This window comes from Numenius arquata, chromosome 1, assembly GCF_964106895.1.
Source record: "Numenius arquata chromosome 1, bNumArq3.hap1.1, whole genome shotgun sequence".
Lineage (NCBI taxonomy): Eukaryota > Metazoa > Chordata > Aves > Charadriiformes > Scolopacidae > Numenius > Numenius arquata.
In genome coordinates, this window is record NC_133576.1 from 75,617,168 (window position 1) to 75,641,625 (window position 24,458).

The following is a 24,458-nucleotide window of genomic DNA, read 5'->3' on the forward strand; positions in this document are numbered from 1 at the left end:
ATATGTAATATAAACCACTATAGAAGAGCAAAACTAAGGACTACTTTATAGACAGTCAGAATGCAGAATTGTCACACTCTATTTATACAGCAATGGAAAAAAAGAACAAAACAAATTGAATACAAAATGAATTTCCCTGGACGATGTCTTTCTGAGCGCACACAACATTGTGGACATTTTAGACAAATGTACACACACCCTTAGTAAAACTGAACATGATGACTGGCAAGCTCAATCTCCTCTAAGACGAAGAAGAAAGTGAGAGAAATACATAAGTGATACCATTCATACTGTTTGGTGCACTACAGAGACCCCATGCTAATGAGGCAGTATTATCAGAGTACTGTCTAAATTCTATCAAATTAAATTCACCTAATTTACAAACTAAGTACATATCAAATAAAAAATGAAGTTGAATAAAGACAAAATTTAAGAGAAATCTAACTGATCAAAAGATGAAATATTTATGATAATGAAATTACAGTCTGTAAATGAGAAAAATAGTCTATCAGTAAGACAAGGTAGCACAACGTTGGTGAAACAAAGGTAATTCTCATTATTGATACTTATTCAACTCCAAAAATCATGAAATGAGTAGAAACCCTGGGTTTTCCCTACCTTGCAGTAGGCTCATTCCTGTCATGGTAAACATTTATTCGACCAACAAATCTGCAAAGGAAACATACAAATAGTTTAACAGCACTGCTATTTTGTGTATTTTTATGTATGTATGTCCCAGTATTACAGTTTTTCAAATGTAAGTCACAAGGACATGTCATTCTCTCTATATACAGGTGTATAAGTACCACACAAATATTTAAAAAAATAAATTACTCTCACTTTGAATACCTTTAAAAAGTATAAGTGAGAATAGATTATTTGAGAAGAATTTTATATAAAGCATTTATTACACTGAGCAAACAGCTTCCAATTGAACATGCTTTGATTATCCAGGAAGTAAACAAGAATATAGAGATACTTTAAAACATGTAGATAAAAAATACACAGAACAGTAAGCCAATGTAAAGTTTGCATACAAAAAGATATAAAAGATTATAAAATTATGAATAAATCTTCTAATTACACAAGAAATCTTATTCTTTACACTACCTGAGATAAGTAACAGTGTGATTACTATCCTTTAAAAAACTTAAGACCTACAACTCAGTTAAAAAACAAAACAAAAACATAAAGCCAATAAGCAATTTTCTCTCCGAATATCTCCAAGTACATTTTATGTCTATTTGGTGGATTGATCCTGGATAGCAACTAAGCACCCACGAGCCTCTCACTCAGACCCCTCCCAGCAGGACAGGGGAGAGAACTGGAAGAGCGAAAGTGAGATAACGACAGTTTAATAAATAAAGGGAAAAAAAACCCCAAGCGATGCAGAGACAACCACTCACCACCTCCCATAAGCAGACCGATGCCCAGCCAGTCTCCAAGCAGTAGCTACTTTGGAAAGACTACACCCCCCACCCCCACCCCCCTCCCCAATTTTATTGCTGAGCATGACATTACATGGCACAGAATATCCCATCTGGTCAACTGAAGTCAGCTGTCCTGGCTGTGTCAGCTCCCAGCCTCTTGCTCACCCCCAGCCTACTTGCTGGGGGGGCAGAGTGAGAAACAGAGAAAGCCTTGACACTGTGCAAGCACTGCTCAGCAATAACCGAAACATCGTGTGTTATCAACACTGTCAAAAACACTACACCGCATGGGATGCTAAGAAGATGATTAACCCCATTCCAGACAGATTCAGTACACTGTATTTGCAATACCACTGTCCAAATGGGTAACCTCAAACCAAAAGGGATTAAGCCAGACATTAGCATTCTGGATGGCAAAGGAAACTGTGGGGAGTTGTTGGGTCTGTTACCCTGACTATGTGCCTTTGGAAAGAAAGATTCACCACTATGGTTTTTTGAGCTAGAGCAGACCCGTGAACTACCTGCAGGAGAGGAGCACATATAAAAGACTAACCTGACTTTAAGCTCACTTAAGGCCCACCCTAACCAGCCAGATGCAGGCAGTATCTTTTCATTATGATACTCTTATTCTTCGGGTACCTTAAATGAAACAGGTAAGAATTATCTTCTTACTTATAAAGGTCAGGCTGAGGTTGTTCACATTCAATGGTAGCATGTAGTGCATCGATTTCTTGTTCATTGCGAAATGCCTTTGTATCTTGAACAGCATAGTAAGTCTGGATGAATAGAAAGGGGTAAATAAAATTAAAAAAAGTAAGGACAGATATGTAAAACATTAATACACAACAGTTCAGCATGAAATAGATTTACTATCCGTTACATAGCTCAAATAACATGCACCTTTAAATGCTCCTAATTGGGCATCTTCTTACATTATATGCAAATACCTTGTAGTGTACTCACAAATCAGGCCACCGTGAAAGCATTTAAGTACAAAAAGGTTTGTGCATTATCTCTGTAATCTGCACGTCTATACTGGACACACAAAATCACAAATAAATACGTTTTAAAACTTTCCATAAAATGATAATACTTTAAGAAAAATGAAGTCAACTCGCACAAATTTAAGTTACACAAGCTAGTGTATCTGCTCACACATATAAGCACAAAGTAAAAATCAAACACAAACTTTGCCTTAAGAAGAAAATGTAGAACATTTTATTACTTTATGACTGGATTCACCATCCAAACTAGCTGTTGTAACAAAACATGTTCCATCTCCTCTACTACTTGATAGAAATATTAAGTCACATGGGAATGGTTCGTCTTCTTTTACCATTACAATATCTCCAACCTAGGGAAAAAACACAACAAAATAAAATGCATTTATCATGTATGCAGCAGCCCAGATTTCAGATTTCAAACTCAAAGCCTAGGTTCACTCAAATATCTTGAAAATTTATCATTTTTTATTTATACCAGGATTTTACTGCAGGAGTAAAAACTACATAAATATCTCTGAAAAACTGAATTACACCTCGTGGAAAGACTGAAGTCTACTGTGTACTACCTTTCCTCTCAGGATAATGACAAAAAGTTAATCTGCTAACAAAACAAAAAACCAGCAAAAAACAGTCAGAAAAAAAAAAAAGCATAAATTAATTTCTGAACATAACCTTCAAAATACCATGAAGGGAATGTAGCAGCATTCAGAAGGCCAATGAAGACACTGTGATTTGATGGGTAATGAAGAAAGTATTCTGAATATGTTCTATATATATGTATACTTATGTGTTGTATACATAGGACAAATCAGTAGCATTGACTATCATCATCAGGCTTAAATAAATTATTAATGTGCATAACCACAGAGGACTGAAAATGGAGAAAAGACAAAAGAAAAATCATGAGTGAAATTTCAAGATAAAAAATGAAAAATTAAAAGAACAGTTATGAGAGGAGTTAACAAAGCAAAGATAAAGCAGAAACATATCTAGCTTCTAAAAATACTTTATTCAGAGGCATTAAATTAAAATAAAAATTAGTATATTGTAGATCTAATCTCCATTAAATGTAATAAATGCTACAGCATTATCACACTACATTTCTGTATAATTTGTTTTACAAGAAGCGTGAAGTAAAGCCTGACTTGTAAAATTTGTTAAGTCATAGTTACTTACTCTTAATTTTCGGCTTTGCTTTCTAACCAGTTTACCATGTTGAATGAAATGAACAGGGCATTGGTTCATTGCATTGTCAGCTTTATGTCGAAGCCAATCTTCATAACCCTAGAAAACAGTGAAATGGAATGATGCACTGATGCACATCTGGCTATAATGATACAAAACAGCTCTAGCTTGCAACCAAAACTTTAAAAATTATCCTGGATCAAGTTAAGGGGAAAAAAAGAGAATATTCTCACTAGAATAAATGAAATTGTGATACATGTCAGTAATACAGTCATGTTGCACATAAATGAAAAAGAGCACTCAAGGTTATAATAAGTCAACAGAATTATATATTTCGATGAATAGGGAGGTTTACAATGTGTAGAACAACTTCTGGTGTTTAAGCAATCACCTCTTGCCCATGTTCTATTGACTCTTGAGTAAGTATAAAATACTCATGGAAGTGATTGCCGAGAAGTTAAAAGTGCAGAAAATATATTTTGGAAGACTGGGACTCCATATTGAAAGATGATAAGGTGACAACATGGCTGAAGGTGGTTGTATTTCCTGACTGTCATACAATTATGTCAAACTTTTTAACCGTATATACAATACATATAGTCCTGAGGAATTTCATTTCAAGAGACTGTGCAGAGTAACCTATTTTGATTGCTCAATTATCCCATGAATTTGTGTTTTATACAAATAAACAAAGTAAGGGACAAGGAAACTGCAACCTTCCATTCAAAAGGTCCAGTGGTTAAGAAATGGGAAACACCACGTGTATTCCATAGTATTTTTATACCTAACTCTCTTGAGGACATTTGAAAATTCAATGAAGAACGAAGTATCACTACCTAGGATGTTCTCAAAGGCAATCTGAGACTTCATAGAGTCTTTATAACTTTAGTGTAATATATTTCCAGGGGCTGGTACAGCTCCTTAAGCAGGTCCCAAAGTCTACACCAGTTGTCAGAAGAAAGACTCAAAGAGATAGGCACAGTATATCATAATCCAGACAGTAAGACTCTAAAGCATAACATTTAAAATCTTAAGAGTGGGAAACCTACCCCTAAAATACTAGCTATTGCCTGTATCACAACTTTCGCTCACCACCAAGAGCTGAATTCTACTATAGAATATATTGAGTTGTGTAGAGTTAACACTTTACTGTAAAGAAATGGAAACACTGCAGTCCGTAGTTTCTTTGAAAACTAATGAAACAAAAGTCTGCATTTAGCATAAAGACTGTGAAGGTAATCAGTTATCCTATTAAGGGACAATCAAAATTACTGTGTGTTCTGGGTCTGGCTGGGATGAAGTTAACTTTCTTCCCAGCAGTGCATATGCTGCTGTGCTTTGTACTTGGGGCTAAACCAGTGTTGGTTACACTCCAGTGTTTCAGCTACTGCTGAACAGTGTTTGCACAGCATCAAGGCTTTCTCACCAACCTTCCCCCCGCGCCCCCCCCCCCCCGGCAAAAAAGGCCAGTAGGCTGGGGACAGGCAAGAGGCTGGGTGGCAGACCCAAACTGACCAAGGGGATATTCTACACCATGTGATGTTGTGCTCAGCCAGCAAAGCTCAGGGAAAACATGCAGAAGGGGGTCATTTGTGGTGATGGCATTTGTCCTCCTAAGCACATATTACATATACTGAGGCCCTGCTTCCCAGGAAGTGGCTGGACATCTGCGTGACAATGGGAAGTAGTGAATGAATTCCATGCTTTGCTTGGCTCATGTGCGTACCTGTTTCTTTCCCTATCAAAGTGTCACTAACACAATACATGAGTCTCTTCACCTTCCCCCTATTTTCCACTGGGGAAGGGAGTGAGCGAGAAGCTGGGTGGGTGTCTGGCTGCTGGCCAGGGTCAATGCACCACATCCTCATTTTTGTTAGTCATTGTTTTAATCATCATAGTCCATCACACGTATGTAAGAAATAGACTCCCTCTGAGTTTTGAGCTAAAATGAGGAGCACTCTGTCAAAATTCATCGCAATCCTTCTTTAGGCATTGCCCTAAAACAGTCTAACACAAAAAGTCAGTGAAAAATAAAATGCAAAACAAATAATAACATTCTCTTTAGTCCTATTTTTTCTCACTAAATTACTCACCTGTTTGATCGCAGTTACAGTGATGACAAATAAAAGTGGAAGTCCACTTGTAACTGGACTAGTAGGTGTATCAATAATTAACTGCAACAAAAGGAACAAATATTTTCTAGTTATATTTTTGTGAATGTAAGCAGTCAATTTTTCAAGCAAGAAGTTTCAGGTAATCATTTCACCAATATCTTACAAAGCACCAAGGAACTATAATTAAAAAGAACAGTACTTTAATACAATTTTAAGAATACATATCAATAAAATTTAAAAAGTGCTATATTTATAGCATATATTTATATGCTATAAAAAGATACAATAGTGTATTTAGATCACATTAACATTCAGATATTAATGGCTAGTAAAAATATTAGCTTGTAAGAGTTAAGTAAGTACCAGGCTGGAAAACTGCAGCTTTGGAGGCAAAAATACTGAACAGCATTAGAAATTAGCATGGGGCTATTTTTACATGTTATACAATACAGCTGCTCTTATACATGCAAGGAGTAAATCCTGAAATATTGTGCTGTGGCTTCTGCAATTATAGACAAAGTAGAAGAATCCAGGGAGGAAGTTCAAATGATAAGAAAATCTAGATTGTCCTGGGAATCTGCATAGCTTTTCTTTCTATACCATCTGGCCAGCAAAGTAATACAGCTTTTCACTTAACTTAGTGAGATTTTTACTGTTTATCAGATTTACGCGATTGTGAAAGGTTCAGAACAAAGACACCTAGAAAGCAGGAAACTAGTTATCTGAGGTAGTAATTAAAAAACTAAGTATTTATTTATGTACTGCCCTAAGCAAGCATGGTGTAGGCACCTATATTTCAGATTCTCTACAGGCTTTGATGACAGTGCAGTTCAAAAACTTCTTTTCAATTTTATTACGAGATGTCTTGCCAAACCAGTGATGGTGGCAATTTCTCTTTAGTTTAGATTCCCATTTACAAAATAGAAATGAAATAGAATTCCTTTTGTCACATCATCAGTGTAAAAGGCTGTCCAGGCTCAACCATTGACCTCATCAGTCATCAAAACCACTGCATTTTTAAAACTTTGTCAACTCCTTTGTTTTTTAGGAAGAGTCCAGAAGTGTACTGAAAAATAGGGATAGCTTACCTGAACAAGGAAAATGATGAGAAAATAGAAGTTAGCTATTCTTCTGAATTGCTCAAACAAATTTTTCGGTACAAAGTTCCAAAATGTGTACTGAAAACAAATGCACAGATTATCAGTTTGTGAGAGAACTGTTATATGCATTCTATGTTCTGAAAAATCAAACAAATCCATGATTCGCAATACAAGATTAAATTATACAAGAAGTAGGAGTGTTTACTACTTTGTTTAATATTTTACTGAAATAGAATTTTAAATTGGCAATCATGTATTCCTGGAATCATATCAATTTCCTGAACTGTGATAATCTTGATATGAGGGACTGAAATAATTTTTGACTAGCAACAATGCTAGCTGTTCATTCGGAGATTTAGTTACAGAACAGTCTATTTAAAGCCATCAAGGGACTTTAAAAACATCTTAGTCACTTCAAACAGCACTTGTAATTGACTTCTATTTTGTATGCATGGCCTGAGAAGGTAGGTGGCACTCTAAGAGTTAACTATGCAGTCATAGCAACTGACCAAATAAAAGTTGTCAGTCCCTCTTCTGTTCCTTGGCTTAGACACAAACACAGTCCTCAAAATAAACTATAGCAGTGAATAAGAGTAAATGGCTCCCTATTCCTCTACTGATCTTGCAAGTTATCTAAAGATTAATAAAATTACACAAGAAACAGTATATGCAAGTGCAAACAGAAAATGCAAAAAACTCAAAGGAAAAAAGATCATATAAAAGTACGAGAGAGAACACCTTATGTCATCTAGCCCCTTCCCCTGCCCTGCAGCAGGTTCAACCATACTCTTTTTACACAGCTCCGTACCTACCAAAAAATTGCAACCATTGCTTATTGGAATGCATGTAAAAATGTCAACTAAAAATGTGTGAAAAAGTGCGAAAAATGGCTTGAGAAAACTAACACTATATCATCTTATTATCCAAATTATCATTTGACATGTAATAAAATGACAACTCCAATGCAACTTTCATTTCACAGAAGACAGGCTAAAAAGCTTCTCCTAATTTATTTGCTCTGCTACAAATGTGCCTTGTCTCTTCTCAGCAGATTACACTGATACTTGCTGATATGCAAATCATGCCATGAGTTAGACATCTTCTGAATTTGGTCCCAAAAGCAAAGACAGCCAGAGACCTAAAAGGAAAATACCTCTATTACAACAGCAGATGAAAAGGATTCTCAAGAAGCATGCCTTACTTGTACATGAAACTCATATTATGTAGAATAATCTTTTTACCTCTTGGGGGTTAAAGCCTGGACATGTGTAAGACATCGGAACAAGATGTTCTTTTACTATCATGTGCCAACAATCAGTATCTATTCTAAATATGCCCTAAGTAAACGCTTATCCTGCTTAATAGTTACCTCAATATTAAATCACCTGTGAGGAAGCCAAAACTCAGGCAGGCATACATGCAACGACTGGAAGGTCAAGTGCTCTCATCTTGCAATCAGAATACTTTTCATCAGACTGGAATGCTGCTTGCACTCCCTGCTACCCAGCTACTTCTCTTGGAATTTTGAAAGAGAACCGGTTAGACTGGGTTATTTTTCCTTGCACAACAGTCCTAATAATTCAAAGCTGCTGTTGTAATATATGACTATATAGATTGTATTCTACGATAATAATTTTATATTTTCATCATTAACTTTATCAGGCAAATCATCTCTGTTTTCTAATCTTATGAATATTTTTATTAATCTCTGCCTGCTGAGAATGAAAAAAAGGAACAGAGGTTTCAGTGAAAAACTTTTGTTTACATTTCTGTTTAGGTCTTTTGATAGAACAAGTGTTTTTTCCATGTTAAAGAGGTTTTGTGACTGCTAAAGTCTGACGATTTATACAAGCTCCCCAAATCACCATTCATAAAATAAAAATGTAATCTCTTCTGCAATAACTTCCTGTTTAAACCTCCTAGAGGATTATTGGACTAAAAGTGTGATGACAGAATATAGTTGTCAGACTAACTAGTTATTGTAAACATCTGATTGAGAAAGTCAAGTAAATTAGTTAAAACAACCTATACAAAGGTTGAATGTTCATCTTTACCCTTACTATCCGAATCTCCTCATATTCCAACCTCAGCTCACTGCTTTCCCTGTCAAGCAGTGGTCTTTCCCACAGCTCTACCTCTGGTTGGCAACTCTTCTTACCTGAATATGAATACCCTGGGAGCAGATAACTTAAGAGGTGTTACTTAAAATGGATGCCTCCTTAACACAGAGAACTTGTTAAAACTTCATTTTCAAACAACCTGACAGACTTTTAGTACTTTACTACTCTGGGTTTCAGACATCCAAAGTACATCTTTATTCTGCCCATTCTTCTTTAAAGAAGTACAATTTTTGAAGGCGTTTAGGCATGAAAGACAGACCACTAAGATGTCTAGACAGATCTCTTCCTGCCCCAGCCATCAGTAGCTCAGAGAAGTATCTACAAATGGATGATTAGTGTTTAACCACCATAATCACTCGCAGGAGAAACAACAGAGCGGCTGCCACTCAGAACAAGATTTAGCTCATGAGTGCATTCAAGGCAGTTTCTCTACCCTAGTTAGGCAGGAACAAAATAAAAATCTTAAAAGAGAAGACAGTAAAAATGAAGATATTAATTTCATCAGATTACTGTTCCCAGATAGAGAGCTAATCCCACCTCTCTTCTTCAGATAATTTCTAGTCATGCTCTTTATAAACTCTGAAAAGCAGTTTACATAAATTTAACTACCTTTTTTCACTGTAACTCACTTGAAGGAAATAAGGTTATCCAAATAGTTACATACTTGAAGCTTTTAAGTTGGGGAGGTTTAACTTATCTTTTTCAATTGCTGCAAAAAGACTTAGAGGCCAGAGCACATACTTGCCTTTTGCATACAGGAGGATAATACATCAGACAGCAAGTAGTAGTTACGTATTCATCCAAAAGAAGAACACATTGTGCGAACAGATGCATCTGAAGCACTGTGCAAAGAACTGTAAAATCAGTCTGTCTCAAGTCAAAACAGCATAACTCAAGTAGATTTTCTTCCCATTTATAATCTTTATAGCACCTGCAGTGCTGGTGTATTTCTGTGATCATGTGCTTGGACTACTTATATGCACCTCTGCACTATTCCCACTCATGCCCCTGCTCCATCTTACCAATTCTCACATCCCCTTTGCTAATGCTGTGTTGCTTCCAGCTCCAACACCTCCTTGTTAGAGCCAGCCTCATGAATTCAAAAATATAAAATAGGGTCTTCTTAACAATGGTTTAATTTTTTTAAACATTGTATTTTGACTTTTTCATTTGATATCCATATGCCAGAATGCTCACATTTCAGCTGTCCTAAGAGGCAGATATTTTCTTAAGAGTTTCTTAAGTAACCACTTGACATCAAAAGCTGGAGCTATAAGAAAAAAGCACTCTATATTGCATCAAGTTCTGTCAACACCTCGATTTCTTACAGCTTATCTGTTTGAAACAGTCACCTCACTTCTAAGCTGCTCCGATTTCACTCCTTTCCCTCAACTTTTTCCACTGTTTCTTGTAAATGCTTAAAATGCTATTCTGGCAAAAACATCTACTACGTTGCTATCTTGCTATGCTTATTCTCATCCCACGTGGAAAACAAAATTTATCTTGAGGATAATAAACTCAGGGAAGAACAGATAAAAGCCCAATAGTTGCAGTCACTTCTTTAAGTTTTTCCATGTTTTTCTTTTAACAGATCAAGACATATACACAAAACTTCAACATGTCCATACTGATTTTAGTATTTTAATATACAGATTTTTATAGTACTTATCAATTACCAAGAGACAATACATTCTTAAGGCTGCCAGCTTAACAACTGGATAGTGTGTGTATATATGTGCACATAATATTTTATATATAACAATACCTTATATATTATTACGCTATTAAAACAACCCAAGTATTATATATATTACATATAGTTATCCCCCTTCAACAGAATAGTTAAAAAAGGTCTGATCAAAAGTTTGACAAATTCTTAAAAATTAGTTTTATTTATAAAGATGTTAAAAAAATTTTAAAGACAATTTGTCTTGTCTAACTACTAGAAAACTGACAGAGAAAACCCCAGTAAAGAGTGTGGAAAAAGGAAATCAATAATTAGCTGAAATCCTAAGAACTGAGTCGAGAGTAAGACTTGTCTATTTTAAGTGACTTGCTTATAACCACACAGCAAGGTTGTAGCAGAACTGATCTATGTTCTTTGATGTCTTAAATCAGTCTGAACTCTTTGACTTCTTCAAGCAAAAAACTTCAGAATTCTGTGCTTATATATGACTCAATAAAATTTGAATAGTAATATCCATGAAATTTTGAAAACCACTTTGCAATGTTTAGGACAGTTTGGAATGAATGTAGAAATACAAAAAATTACTATATTTTGATGAAAGTATTAACATGTGCACCACCTGCACAGTGTTAACCACTCCACTGAGAAAGAGCCCCCTGTTTCTCCACACCACATGATCATAGAATCATAGAATGGTCTGGGCCGGAAGGGACCTCCGAAGGTCATCTAGTCCAACCTCCCTGCAGTCAGCAGGGACACCCCCAACTAGACCAGGTTGCCCAGGGCCTCGTCGAGCCTTGCCTTTAATACCTCAAGGGAAGGGGCCTCAACCACCTCCTTGGCCAACCTGTGCCAGTGTTCCACCACCCTCATAGTAAAGAACTTGTTCCTAATACCCAATCTCAATCTGCTCTTCTCCAGCTTAAAGCCATTGCCCCTTGTCCTGTCACTGCAGGCCTTTGTAAACAGGCTCTCCCCAGCCTTCCTATAGGCCCCCCTCAGGTACTGGAAGGCTGCTATGAGGCTCCCTGAAGCCCCCTCTTCTCCAGGCTGAACAACCTGAGCTCTCTCAGCCTGTCCTCGTAGCAGAGGTGTTCCAACCCCCTGATCATTTTCATGGCCCTCCTCTGGACCTGCTCCATCAGGTCCATGTCCTTCCTATATTGAGGGCTCCAGACCTGTACACAGTACTCCAGGTGAGGTCTTACCAGACCAAAGTGGCAGAATCACCTCTCTGATCTGCTGGCAACGCATCTTTTGATGCAGCCCAGGATGTGATTGGCCTTCTGGGCTGCAAGTGCACACTGCACTTGATGATGTAGGGTCGTTCACATGACAGGGATCACTGTAAACTCTGTTATGTGTAGGGCTTTTGGCATGTGACTAAAAGACACCAGTAAATTCAGAGAGTGCAAAAATGAAACTGATTTGGGGAAATTAGTTCAAATGGTGCCTACACACTCGAATAAACAAGCATACATAACTTGTCATAGAGTTCCTTAGAAATAGTTGCAGGTAATACAGGATTTCTACTACAAACAAAGCAGCCTATCTTTAGTAGTCCTTGTTCAGCAACTCTGAATCTTATCGAATAGGGGCTATATCTCCAGGAACAATTCTGACAAAGACATCCCCCAGAATCTGGAAGTTTATCTTATTATAATTAGAAAAAGAAAAAAAAAAAACAAAAAACAAAACCACAACAGCAAGGATGACTGACTACAGACAGAAGTCACAGAAAGCATTAGGAAAACAGAAGAAAATGTGTGTGAGTGAGCAAGCTTCACTGTCTCCTATGTGAAGTGAGAACTACACTCCCTGGTGCTGAGTTTGGACCTGCTTGCTTTCCTTCCTTTCTTCCACTTCTCTCTCACTGCTTGCAGACTCCATACTGATACGAAATACTCAACTTAAAGGCTTTGTTAGGGGCAGTACCAGCAGAGAATGGAAAAGTCAGAGGAAGGGTAGCTGGCTTCTTCCAGAAACACAAGGGAGGCTGCAGAGAGCCCTTGCCCTGGAAATCCCACCCCGAGCAGCATCGTCAAGAGCTAACAGCTCTTCCTTGCTCTTTCTAGGCACTGGCAGTTGTCCACAGAAGGAAATTATATTATCATACCTGGAAGGAGAACTGCAAGCTCATGCACTCCCATCCCATCACAAGTATTGCTATCCCTGAGATGGCACCAGACAGAGTTCAATAGATTCGGAAGCATTTGAGTTTGCTGATCTACTTTTAAGATTTACTCTTCTTCATTACTAACAGTTCCTGTCCCTTTGACATGGACAGGCAAGCCTGACAATTTAACACTTGCAGTGTTGTATCTGACCTTCTGCTTCAGCCAGTATGGCTTGTGAGTCAGTGGATTACCCGGGCACAAACTGGGAGCTCTGTGTTACAGCTGCTTTTAGAGCAGATAAGTATGTACACACTAAAAGGCATATACAACATTCCCTGCACTGGTACCTGTCCCATATGCATTTGTGTCTACCCATCTTCTCTGCCCCCACATGGCATGCTACACAAATATCTACTAGCTTTACAAATACATGCCTATGCTGGTTCCCACTGTGGGCTCTGGATGCTTTTTTTGACTTTCAAATGTCATTGCTTAAGGCTGTGTTTGAACTCCTCATCTTGAAACTTCTATGGTCCTAGAGAGGCCAGACAAATCCTTCCAGTTATGAAGCATCACTTTGGAGAGGTTTGGGTTCCAAGTGGCTCATCTTAGTGGAGGCATTTTAATATTTCCTTAAGCTTCAGTATTAACATTTCTTCTAAAGGTAGCCATGAAATGAGAAATCAGAACCCCTCAGTCCTTGTATTTTATAATGACACTAAGAGCGAGTGCTGCAGGGAAGAGGTACAGCACAAGGGCATGAATTTCTGCTGGAAGAAAGGAACATTTCAACAACATTCACTGAAACATGTCAGAATCACTTAACTTCATTTAACTATTAGTCACTGCTATTGAGATGACTCACAATTAATCAGATTAGCACTGAAGGTAGCTAAGGTCTCCCTTGCAATTTATAGGATTCTCAACAGGCAGCACCATCGTTTCAGGCCATTCTCATACAACCAATGTTTGAATCAGTATTTGATGGGAAGTCCCAAGGAAACATACAGACAACAGAAGATAGTATTATTTGTGAAACAAAACTGGGAGCACTTCTGGTCCATGAATACAGTTGTACAGCATTTCAAAACAGGAGTTAATATTAGTACCGTTTTCCCATTACTCCTTTATAAGAAGAACAGGAAATAAAGCTACAGTACAAGTCAGCATTTCATAATTTCATATCATAAATTAATTTGAATGAAAGCTCTTTACTTTAGGGCAAGTTCTTCAAGTAACAGTTCTGCATTCGCTGTAGATTCAATCTTGCATTTCTCTTAAGCATCATATTCCACTACTCTTCAGTATCATCTTCTGGGAGCTTAGGCCCCACTGTTTCCATGTTATGTTAATGACCCATGCACAAGTAGGGTTTTGTAACTGTAAAAATTTCTCTTTATGAAACTATGACAGGAAAAGTTTACAGCTAGGCAGAATCAAGGCAAAATACTATTATCAATTACCCACAGACTGAAAAGAAGAATAAAAGACTTTCTAAGTCTCTCTGACCCAGCTTTCTCTATGGGTGGTACAGAAAAAACAATCAGCCCTCCTCCAGGATATTCCTGGGGTTTTAAAGTTTGTTAGCTGTCTCTGACACCCGGAAGTCTCTGATCTCTCATTCAACAGACTATTCCTATCCTGGTATCTCTGAAATTTTTAGTTCTTCCTTTAGGTTGTCTGTCAAAAGCAGTAATTGTAATTAAACACATTCTTAGAGAACTCCATGTTGTTACCTCAAAGATGATTTTATTTTCTATACAACTTTCTCCTCTGTTCAAGAGACAAGTGTACACATCCAATTAGTCTTCAGTTTATTGATTCAGCTAGAACAGAAGATGCAAATCCCTACTTTGTCTAGAAATGAAAAAGATCCTTGAAGCATAGAAGTTCTATAAAGATATCAGATCAACATCAGGAAAAGGAATTTGAATGTTAGAAATTATTAACAAATTAATAAAGACCTAAAACCATCATTATGCCACTGCATAAATCCATAGTTTGCCTATACATTAAACGATATGTGGATTTTTCCATCTTAAAAACTCTACAGCTGGCTTAGGAAAAGGTACAGACCAGATCTGAGCAAAGGTATGAACTAGCTTCCACACAAGCAAATAATGAACAGACAATTATTGAGCCTGGAAAGGAATATGGTGGAAGATAACTAACAGAATCAAGAAGATGAACAGGGACTAACAGCTGTTCTCAGATTCAAGAACTTGGAATGTGAACTGAAATGAGCAAGCATTTCAAAATGAAGGTTCATAGTTTCTTTTGGCAAACATTCTCCCAGTTTAACTGTGCCCTAACTACATATTCTGAAAATTTACATGGGTGCAAAAAGTATTGAAGAAAGTGAGCAAGGAGAAATTTATTAAAGACTTATTAAATACAAAATCATCACTTGGCTCAGAAATGGCTAAATCATAGATCAGCAAATACTAAGAGAGTATTTGGGGGAAGTATCACTCTGTGCTTACTTATTCTTGCATTCTTCCCTAGGCATCTACTGCTGGTGACAACACACTGTGCCAGATGGACCTTTGGCAATTCTTAGCTGGTCAGGGACATTCATGTATTACTATGCATGTGCAAATACTCTATTTAGTATACTGATTAGGATACTCCTGGCACAAAAACAGGAAGCTTGGACCTTAAGGACGTTTCACATTAAAAAGTTATTTTGTAATTCATCAGTCTTTAAAATTCTGTAATCTTGTTTCAGAAGAAGGAAAAAAGTTGTCTCCCACTAAATTCTGCTAACTACTACTGCTGCATAATTTAACTTACTTTCCTTTTGATATAGCACTTTTACTAATCAGTAAAAAATTGCAAATGTGAGTAATTGTTAAAGAAAAAAAAAGAAAGCACGCTCCCTGCTAATTCAATTACTTTTTCTTTCTTTTCATTTGAAACATTAGGATTTTTTACCAGCTGATATTTTGCTGTGCTGCATCACTGTCATATGATAAACTCAATGAAGGGCACACAACAGCTACTTTAAAGGCTAATGCCCTGGGCAGCTGAAGTAGCTAAAAGTTAGATCAACATACGGATCCACCTTACAAAGGTCACTACCTCTAGAACATAAGCAAACTGCACACACAATGCAAAAGACATCATTTTTTGCCGCTTATTATTTCAACACAGCCTTTTTGTTTGTAATGCATTGTTAAAATCGTAATTGAATTAACACATCACATCAAAGCACTATTTTTGTCTGGCCAAGGTCTGTTTAGATATAACTTTTCATGATGAGGGATATGTCATTAAGCAGACAGAGCATTTACCACATTCCACAGTGACACTGCAATATACAAGAAATATCCCTCTGTACTGGAATCAAATTATTATCTTGCTGACACCAGAAAACCTCTGGCAAAGCACAGTAAAGTTTACCTTTGGAAGGAAATAATATGAACCTTAGACTTGCCTAGTTATTTCAAGCTGCCTTCTTTTTCCAGGGCTTTATGACAGGACATTTGTTATTACAGCAGAATACAGATAGTCTAATTGATGAGGTTTCCTCATGGTTTTAAACTACCCTTTTTAGAAACTCAGTTAATCTTAAATTGGTCAAATCTGTACTTGGAAAATCAGAGTTCCTCATCCTTGAAGAGCAATCATATACTTTCTTATATAAGCATTAAAGACCTATAAAAGCATAGCTGAAAGTTACTATCTGTCTTACTGACAAAAGATGAAGGAAATATCCTTCATGGTTGAGGCAACATTATACAGTGTGCTTGCGTGCATGTATCTTTATCTTACTCTAACAATTTTCGATCTTAATTTTGTACATTCGGTCATTTTTCAGGAAGCTTACATCCCCGTTTCCTAAGCTGTGGTAGGTGCCCCTCCAGAGTGTTCATAAGGACACTTATGAGTGCTCAAGGACAGAGTGGAAGGCTAAGAGCTAACTAGCTTACAGAATCAGAAGGAATGCAAGTCAATTCACAATGCTGCTTTACCCAGGCTGTTTGGGATGGAGCATGCAAATAACAGAGTTTACTTGAAAGGGACTGTACAGGCAAGACAGCACGGAGAGTTCTCATATAAAGACAACTGTCATTAAAACTGAGCTTTCAGCAGTCTAAGGAACTGTTCAGTACTATAAAGCATTTATGTGAACTCTGTTCTGTACTGAAATATCACCACTATTTACTTTCACAACTTATTTCATTTTTTAAGCGTGACATTTAATCAATAAACAGAAAATTTGAGAATTTCCATCAATAATCTTTTGTTTATGAAAACCTCTTTACAGATTCACAACTAAAGAGTTTAACATTTAAAACATTTAACTGAACATGCTTTATATCTAAATAAAAACAAAGTGAAGTCTGTTTCCTGAACTAGTTGAAACCATACATATTCACTAATTGCTGGCAGGGATCCTCAGCTCAATCCAGGTTTAAGTCATACTTAAAAATCTCACTCAGCAAAGCACGGTAACTTGAAACTTACACTGATTTCACCACCACAAAAAGATGTAAAACATCTTGCAGAGTTGAGTAGGATGTTCTTATTTCAAAAAGTATCAGCAGTAACTTCAATGGCTTTATTTACATATGTCCCAGATGAGATTTATGAGATGAAAAAAACAAGTGTCACAGGAATACAAAAATTGGCATAAAATGTATTTACTTTTCAATAATCCAAAAGGAAATACAAATTAATGTGAAGAGCAAAGGATTTCCCACTGTACTAGTGTGACTGTATTCCATCTGGACTATTTACTGCATTACCTTTTGAACACTCTATCCAATTAAAGATGCCTAGATACTGTGCTGTTTGTTATCACACTGTCTTTGAACAAAGTACAAAAAGAAGGTAGTAAAAACAGTAGTGAAGGAAGGTAGTAAAATACAAAATTTCACATAAGTGAGACACAGCTTGAGAAAAGTGTGTGGTTTATTACAGCTTTGCCATTATGTCTATGGATGGAAAGTGTTAAGATAGATGAAGGTAAGCACACAGTTCCTTGAGATCATAATGCTACCAAGGTTCTAAAACTGAGTCTGTGGATCTGAGCCACTGCTCAAAAATAAGTTCTCAGTAGAGGAGCTGTTCTTTTTAGTTTGTCATTTCATAATTGGTTAAAGGTGCGTGCCATTGCCAAGTCAGTCTAAACAGGTGGAGTGTACCAACACCCCAACTGCTCACAGGAAGTTCCCAAAGCTTACAGAAAGATTTACTAGTTAAAGTGAGGGACAACTGGAGGTTTCTAAAGGGCACAAATTTATCACAATATGAAGAGTTCAAGAATGATTCACTTGTACATGTAAAAAATAGTATTATTTCTATGGGTTTTTGTCAATAAGAGATTTTGAGGGGATTAGCACTGTTATTGTGGAGATGCTTCATTTGTTGAACACATATATTGATCATACTATTTTATAGTACTTTGAGGTGTTGCTTTACCTCAAATGGTAAAGAAGGATGCGGTCTTTCCTTGGGAAAATTTTCTTTACTCCAGGGTTACTCCAAATGAAACCTGCTTTCTTAGTCCTTTGTAGAAAAGCACATTACCACTCTAAGACTTTACTATGTACTATAGTAAACATTGGAGCCGTCATTCTCTTCCTGTTCATGTTGGAGGCAACTAGTTTTTGTGGAAGATACTTGAGATACTTTCATTTTACCTTTGCCAGTTACAGTAAAGCACATAAATATATAGGAAGAAAATCTTTAAGGAAATAAACAAAACCACAAAGAATAGCTTACTCTGATTTATGTAAATGAATGAAAGAATATACCACTACCTTTGATGAGACTATTCGGTTATCTGGAAACCTCTGTGGAATGTATGCTTCAGTGCCTGGAGGTGGTTCATGATGCCCAACATAAATAGTCCGACTGTCCACCCAATTCTCTTCTCCAGCACACTGTGGGGGAAAAACAGCCACCATGTCAGTTCACTTAGTATTTCTGCAGGAAGATGAGCCGCACACTGAATTAACTAATCGTGCGTCTGATCATCAACACATACACAGGCATCAGTGTGTGACCCCTCACACTTCTCTATAAAATCTCAAGACCAGTAAAACATAAAACTAAGTCAATTGTCAAAACTCTGCCTTAATTGCACTGCACTTTCCCTTAAGACCATAAAAGGGAATTGACAAAAATTACTATTCTGACTTTAGTTTTGTAACTGAAAAAAAGAAGAATGTCTTAAGATTTTGCTCAGACAAATTAGATATTTACTAAGCGTTTATGTGGCTGCTACTCATTTTATCACTGACAAAAACCAGCAGGAATTAAAACTTTTATATATATATGTCAAGTACATCTCATTTTTAAGACTAGCCAGACATCACTTGGTACTTTATTTGCAATAAGTGAAACTCTGTGTTCTCTGAAATACTAGTAATAATGATTTCCCCAGACACAAACAAATTTAGAGACTCTTAAGATTGCCAGGAAAAGACCTCAGCTTGTTAACTCAGATCCCTTGCTCTTTAATGAAAGCGTTATCTGCAAGTAGAATAAAAGTAGGTGAGCAAAAGTAAAATGTTCATATATTCGCATCATGAAACTCCACCACACCTACAGCTTGTCCAAAATTAACACTTCTATGCTTTCAATTCACTTAAAAAAAAAAGTGCAAATCACTGTACAGAAGTAATTACAAAAAAAAAAAAATTTTTATTTAGAAGTTGGAGGGGTTTTTTAGGGACTTGGACTACAAGTCCCTAATGCTCATCCTTCAGTCAACAGTCTTCGTAATTCCAATCTACCATATGAAAAATATTTTTCAAGTACAGAATATATTCCTAATACTTTGTCCTACATAGAGAAGCCCAGGCACCAGCTCTTCTAACATAATCATTTGGTCAAGTCTGGAGTAATTTAAATATTTAGTCAATTTAAACTCAAAAACTCTGCTTTATGTTGTAATGATGCATTTACATATACTTTCATTAAGCATATTAGAGGGAAGCTTCTTTTCTGCGTCTTCAACAGTTACATCTATCTAGCACATTAAATATGTCCTGAAAGTGCTCCTGGGCAATGGTGCTTGATTGTTTGTCTCTAAGCATAAACTGTCAGACTGCTACTTAGCAAACTAACATTGAACAAACACCAGGGGCAGCTTGGTAGTTAACAGAACCAAAGCATCACTTCATAAAGCAGCTGCATGTAGCTGTGCAGTTCATGACAGTAAGAGCGATTTTAATCATATGGACATGGTATCTTCTTTTCTAGCTAGTCTTGCTGTCAATAGTTCTGGGCCCATTTACTCTACTAGTACAGCAATGGCTAATAAGTCCAAAATAAAATTTAGTTCTCAAAAAAAACATTCACCCCAGCATCTCCTTCTTTGGTTCATTTCTACATGATTATTCAACAGCCTTAAGTGCAACACATAGGTGAAGAAATGGAAGAGAGGCTTAAAGAAAAGCAATTCCTGCTATCCCAAATGTTTATACTAGAACTAGTTTAAAAAGACCCTAAATCATTACTAATTCTTGCGCAACACAGAAAAATAATTATGTTTAGAAGCTACCAAATGCCAAAATTACAAAACTAGGCATAAAACTAAAAACAAAGGTAAAACCAAAAGTTTTCTTAGCCATTGTGATATGTTATTCAATAATTTGAAAGAGTCACTTGAATATTATACAAAGACAAACTACTTATAAAGGACGTAAAAGCGACAGCCGTTTGTAAGACACACCAGTGGCCTAAATCACATCTTATGCTAAACTCGGTAACTATCCCTGACTCAGTAGGAGTGCATAAAAAACATTTTGCATGCGTCAGATCCCTCCAGCGTGGGCCTGAAATTAGGAGATGGGTTAGTTTAAAAATTACACTAATTTTCTAGCCAGACAACTCCTCCCGTATCACTGACTGGGCTTGTCACAACTCAAAAAGCAAATTGCCATTCAGCCCAATTCAGAAGACCAGGTAGGATTCTTTCAGCAAGCCAAAATATTTTGGAAGGAAGCAAAGCAATAACCATTTTTCCATATTCCACCTTCCTTCTATGCCAAGAACAAAATGTGGCATCTTTTCTCATTTTATTGGAACACAATATATTTTTACCTTGTCAGTGAATACACTTGAATGTAAAATGCACACAAATGATTTATTGCAACTTGTGCCAAGTAATACTCCTAGAAATGCAAGAGAGCGCGAGATATTCCCAAGTAGTAGATAAAATTGTACAATGTTTATTAATTTTTTGTTAGGAAGGGCATTCCAGAAATAAAAGCAACACAAAGATTACTCCTGATACAGTTAAGTGCCTGAGTTCAGAGACGATTGCATAAAGGGCTAATGGGAATTCAACACATGAATCTATAAACATCAAGAAGAAATCCCTCGGCTTTTCCTTCCCTCTACACAGGCCCAGCCTGACAATTCATCTCTTACATTTATTATGAGCCAATCTAAGACAGCTCGACAAGGATATTATTAGTTCAAAAAAGCATTTTGTTTGAATTTTACAGTATAAACTGATCTTTATCACAACTCAGTTAAAACAGTTCTCTGTGAAATTACTTATCAAGCTAGGAAGTACAAAAGCCAGAGCTCTAAACAGCATTCTCCTGTACCATTACCAGTTTTTAAAGGTCTGATGGCCCTGGCGTAGCGTATTCTATTAGCGCTAAAATAAACCAACTTAAATGTCACAACCTGGAATTTGTATCCCAAAATAAAGGCTCGATAAAATGTACTTTAAGCGTAGATATAAAATCAAGATGATCTGATCTGTTAGTTTAACTGGATCTGGTTCTACCATGAATTGATAAATTCACCACAAAAATACAAAACCATATCTAACTTATTTTTAACTATCTGCTAGCACAGAACAGGGTGGGGGGTTTTCGATATGTTAATAGAGAATAGAAAATAAATGGGCTTTACTAACCTAATTCAACAACTTCAAAACCGCAAAACATTCACAGTCCAAGTATAAAAATTTAGCAGGGAAGAGTAAGGCTAAGTTTTTCAATGAGGTAAAAGTGCAATGTAGAAAGTAGTATGCATTATTCAGTACGACCAAAAGCAAACACACTTGCATGAAGTTTCTGCATGAGTTGCAGAAAAAGATGCTTTTAGGAAAACAGCACTAGATGTCAGGACACATGCGCAGAGAAATCAAAATACACCAACTGAACGTTTGGTAATGTTAACCTACAAAGCCACAGACATTGATCCAACAAATCTTTTAATGTTCAGGTATTGCACATGAGAGATCATTTACAGAATGACACCAGGGTAAGCAATCTGATGCAAGAACAATGAACTGTAGTAACTTTTTTTTTTAAGTTCTATTACTTAAGGCCATTAAGGATATGTCCAAGAAACCATAAATAAACCTTAGCATTATCTGCTTCTATTTATAGTATAAAGCTCAATGTACTGAGACCTAGTTTCATTGGCACATCAATGAAAAACCATTACTTAGCTTTTAGACTTTCAAGCAGGGTCAGCAATACAGAAAGCAAAGACCAGCAAAAGCCTAAGTCATCTTTACGTAACACTAAATAGAGCCAGTTAACAGAATTATACCTTAATTCACGTATGAGCTCAAATATTCAGGCAGCTTATTTTTCTGATTTAAAAATCAAACTGATACTAGCTTGACATTCACCTTCATGCTACTCTGTTAATTTTAATCTAATTTTAATTTAAATGAAAATATATTATCTGAAAATAGAAGGGAGTTAGTATTCAAAAGGTGACAGCAACAAGATGACAGGAAGATCCTAGTGGTAGCTCCTGGAAACATAGCTGACCTTAAAAGATTCCAAGTCTTTCCAAGTATTTTTAGTAAAGAGATTTGATTTATGGTTTGGAAATCAATGGAAACACTAAATGACATTTCCTGACTCTCCAACTGAACTAGTAATTTGAGCATAATAACTAGCAACAATCTTTGGTTTAAAATTATAATCTCTCTCCAAATAATGCAAACACAAACCCTACTACAGTAAGTTAGCATGCATTAAGTACAGCTGAACACTCAGCTAAAATCTGCCCTGGCCAGACTGTAAGTACACTTAGTTAAATATTCTCTCCTACTTTTTTGCTAAATGCTTTCTCAGAAAGCATCATAAATGGCCAGTACACTCTAAACACAGATTTGACAGCAACGAATTCTCAGCATCAACTATAGCCTTGTTCATCCAGGCTGTAACTCAAGTTCGTTCACACAGAAATGCTTTACAGTCCTAGAGGTAGGCTTTGGCAACAGCCTGGTGTTTCAATAAAACACTATTATTTGATCTCAATAAACCAATTAGCACCGTTGTTAAAACTGCACACCAAACACAGCTGCTCGATCACTTTGGAGCTTCACGATAACAGATACTGACAAGCTATTATCACTCAAAATCTGCATGAAGAACTAAATGTGCACAGTGTGAAAAAAAAAAACCCCACGTTTTCGCGTGTACAATATTTTCTCATTTAATTGGGTATGTTACAACAGCTCTGTAAAATTAGAAACTGAGGTCATTTTTAGTGCATTCAGTGAAGAGAAACAACATCAATATCTCAGGATGCTGTAATTCACCAAAGTGAAAAAAAAGAACTAATTTTCCTTTCTAATATCTTTGGCAAACTGTTGTCCTCATTTATCATACACTATTTACCAAACCACAAGATCATCATATAATCGTATCTTTGCCTTCATTTGTCAAACGTACTAAGTACCTGTTCTTCTACTCTTACTCGGCACCGTTCTGCAGGTAAAATGTGCATCCTTTCCCCTATGCAAACACCAGCACAGTGTGCAAATTTTTATTTAACCCTTCCAAATCCAATCAAATCCACTGTCCTTTTAAAGGCAGATCTGATCTATAGATCATAAAAAGCAGAATCTCTCTAAAGAAATAAAAACTTTAATAATCTACATTTCCTGTAATTGCTAGGCAGTAAAAGAGATTAAGAATAGACATAGCCCACTTTGCAAAATATCTCATTAATTTACACGCATTTCTTTGTGGAGATTAAGGTGAAATTCTTGTTCACTTGAAGGATTTTAGTAAGATATTAAATGTTCGGCAAACTCACAAAGACCTATATAGAGCACTTAAGATTTACATTTTGTTCACAGCATTATATCAGCCCTCCGTATGAATGAACCAAGTTCAGAATGAAAAATAAGTATAACTTTAAAAGCTGTTAACATTGTTTTTAGATGTTTCACACGAATATAGATTGGTACAAATGAAATAATTCCACCATATAATTATCAGATAAATTCCCTATAAGGTCTTATAATCTGAAAAAGGATTACCTCAATATTAGGTACCATAAACAGAAAGTAAATTATTTCATGCACCTATAAGCCATATAGAAATATGCCATTAAACCACTAATTTAATGGAATACCAAAACGCAGTACTTCAGAAGCAACCACACAAAAACCAGAACAACTCTCTCCGAGAAACTCCCATAACTAATTAATGCATTTCCTATGGGAGATGTCACTGTCATGGGATCTGTTGCCTTGTGCTGTTGCTACAGAATATTTACTACTGCATTTCTTTTCTGCAAATGCATTTAAAATCTTTGCATGGTGATCTTCGTCATGAATAACATTTGAAAATACAATTCTCCCAGTACAATTGCCTAGTAAATCACATAATGTTGGACATAAGTATATGCAGAGGGAGAAGAAAGAGAAGATCATGAACACCCCTTGACTTCAAATAGGTTATTTTATTTATGAAAC

The 24,458-nt window shown here is 36.4% G+C and overlaps 1 protein-coding gene across 1 annotated transcript in view; it reads right to left on the reverse strand.

The window, feature by feature from the left end:
* ATP11A (ATPase phospholipid transporting 11A) overlaps positions 1-18,672 on the reverse strand; it is a 57,258-nt gene extending 38,586 nt beyond the window's left edge. Inside the window, exons 1-7 of the mRNA XM_074149603.1 lie at positions 18,526-18,672; positions 6,822-6,911; positions 5,713-5,793; positions 3,611-3,718; positions 2,656-2,784; positions 2,103-2,206; positions 619-669 (exon numbers count right to left, since the gene is read on the reverse strand). Coding sequence (XP_074005704.1) covers positions 619-669; positions 2,103-2,206; positions 2,656-2,784; positions 3,611-3,718; positions 5,713-5,793; positions 6,822-6,911; positions 18,526-18,672 — 710 coding nt within the window. The remainder of the gene's footprint in view (positions 1-618; positions 670-2,102; positions 2,207-2,655; positions 2,785-3,610; positions 3,719-5,712; positions 5,794-6,821; positions 6,912-18,525) is intronic.
* Between the last annotated feature and the right edge of the window lie 5,786 nt (positions 18,673-24,458).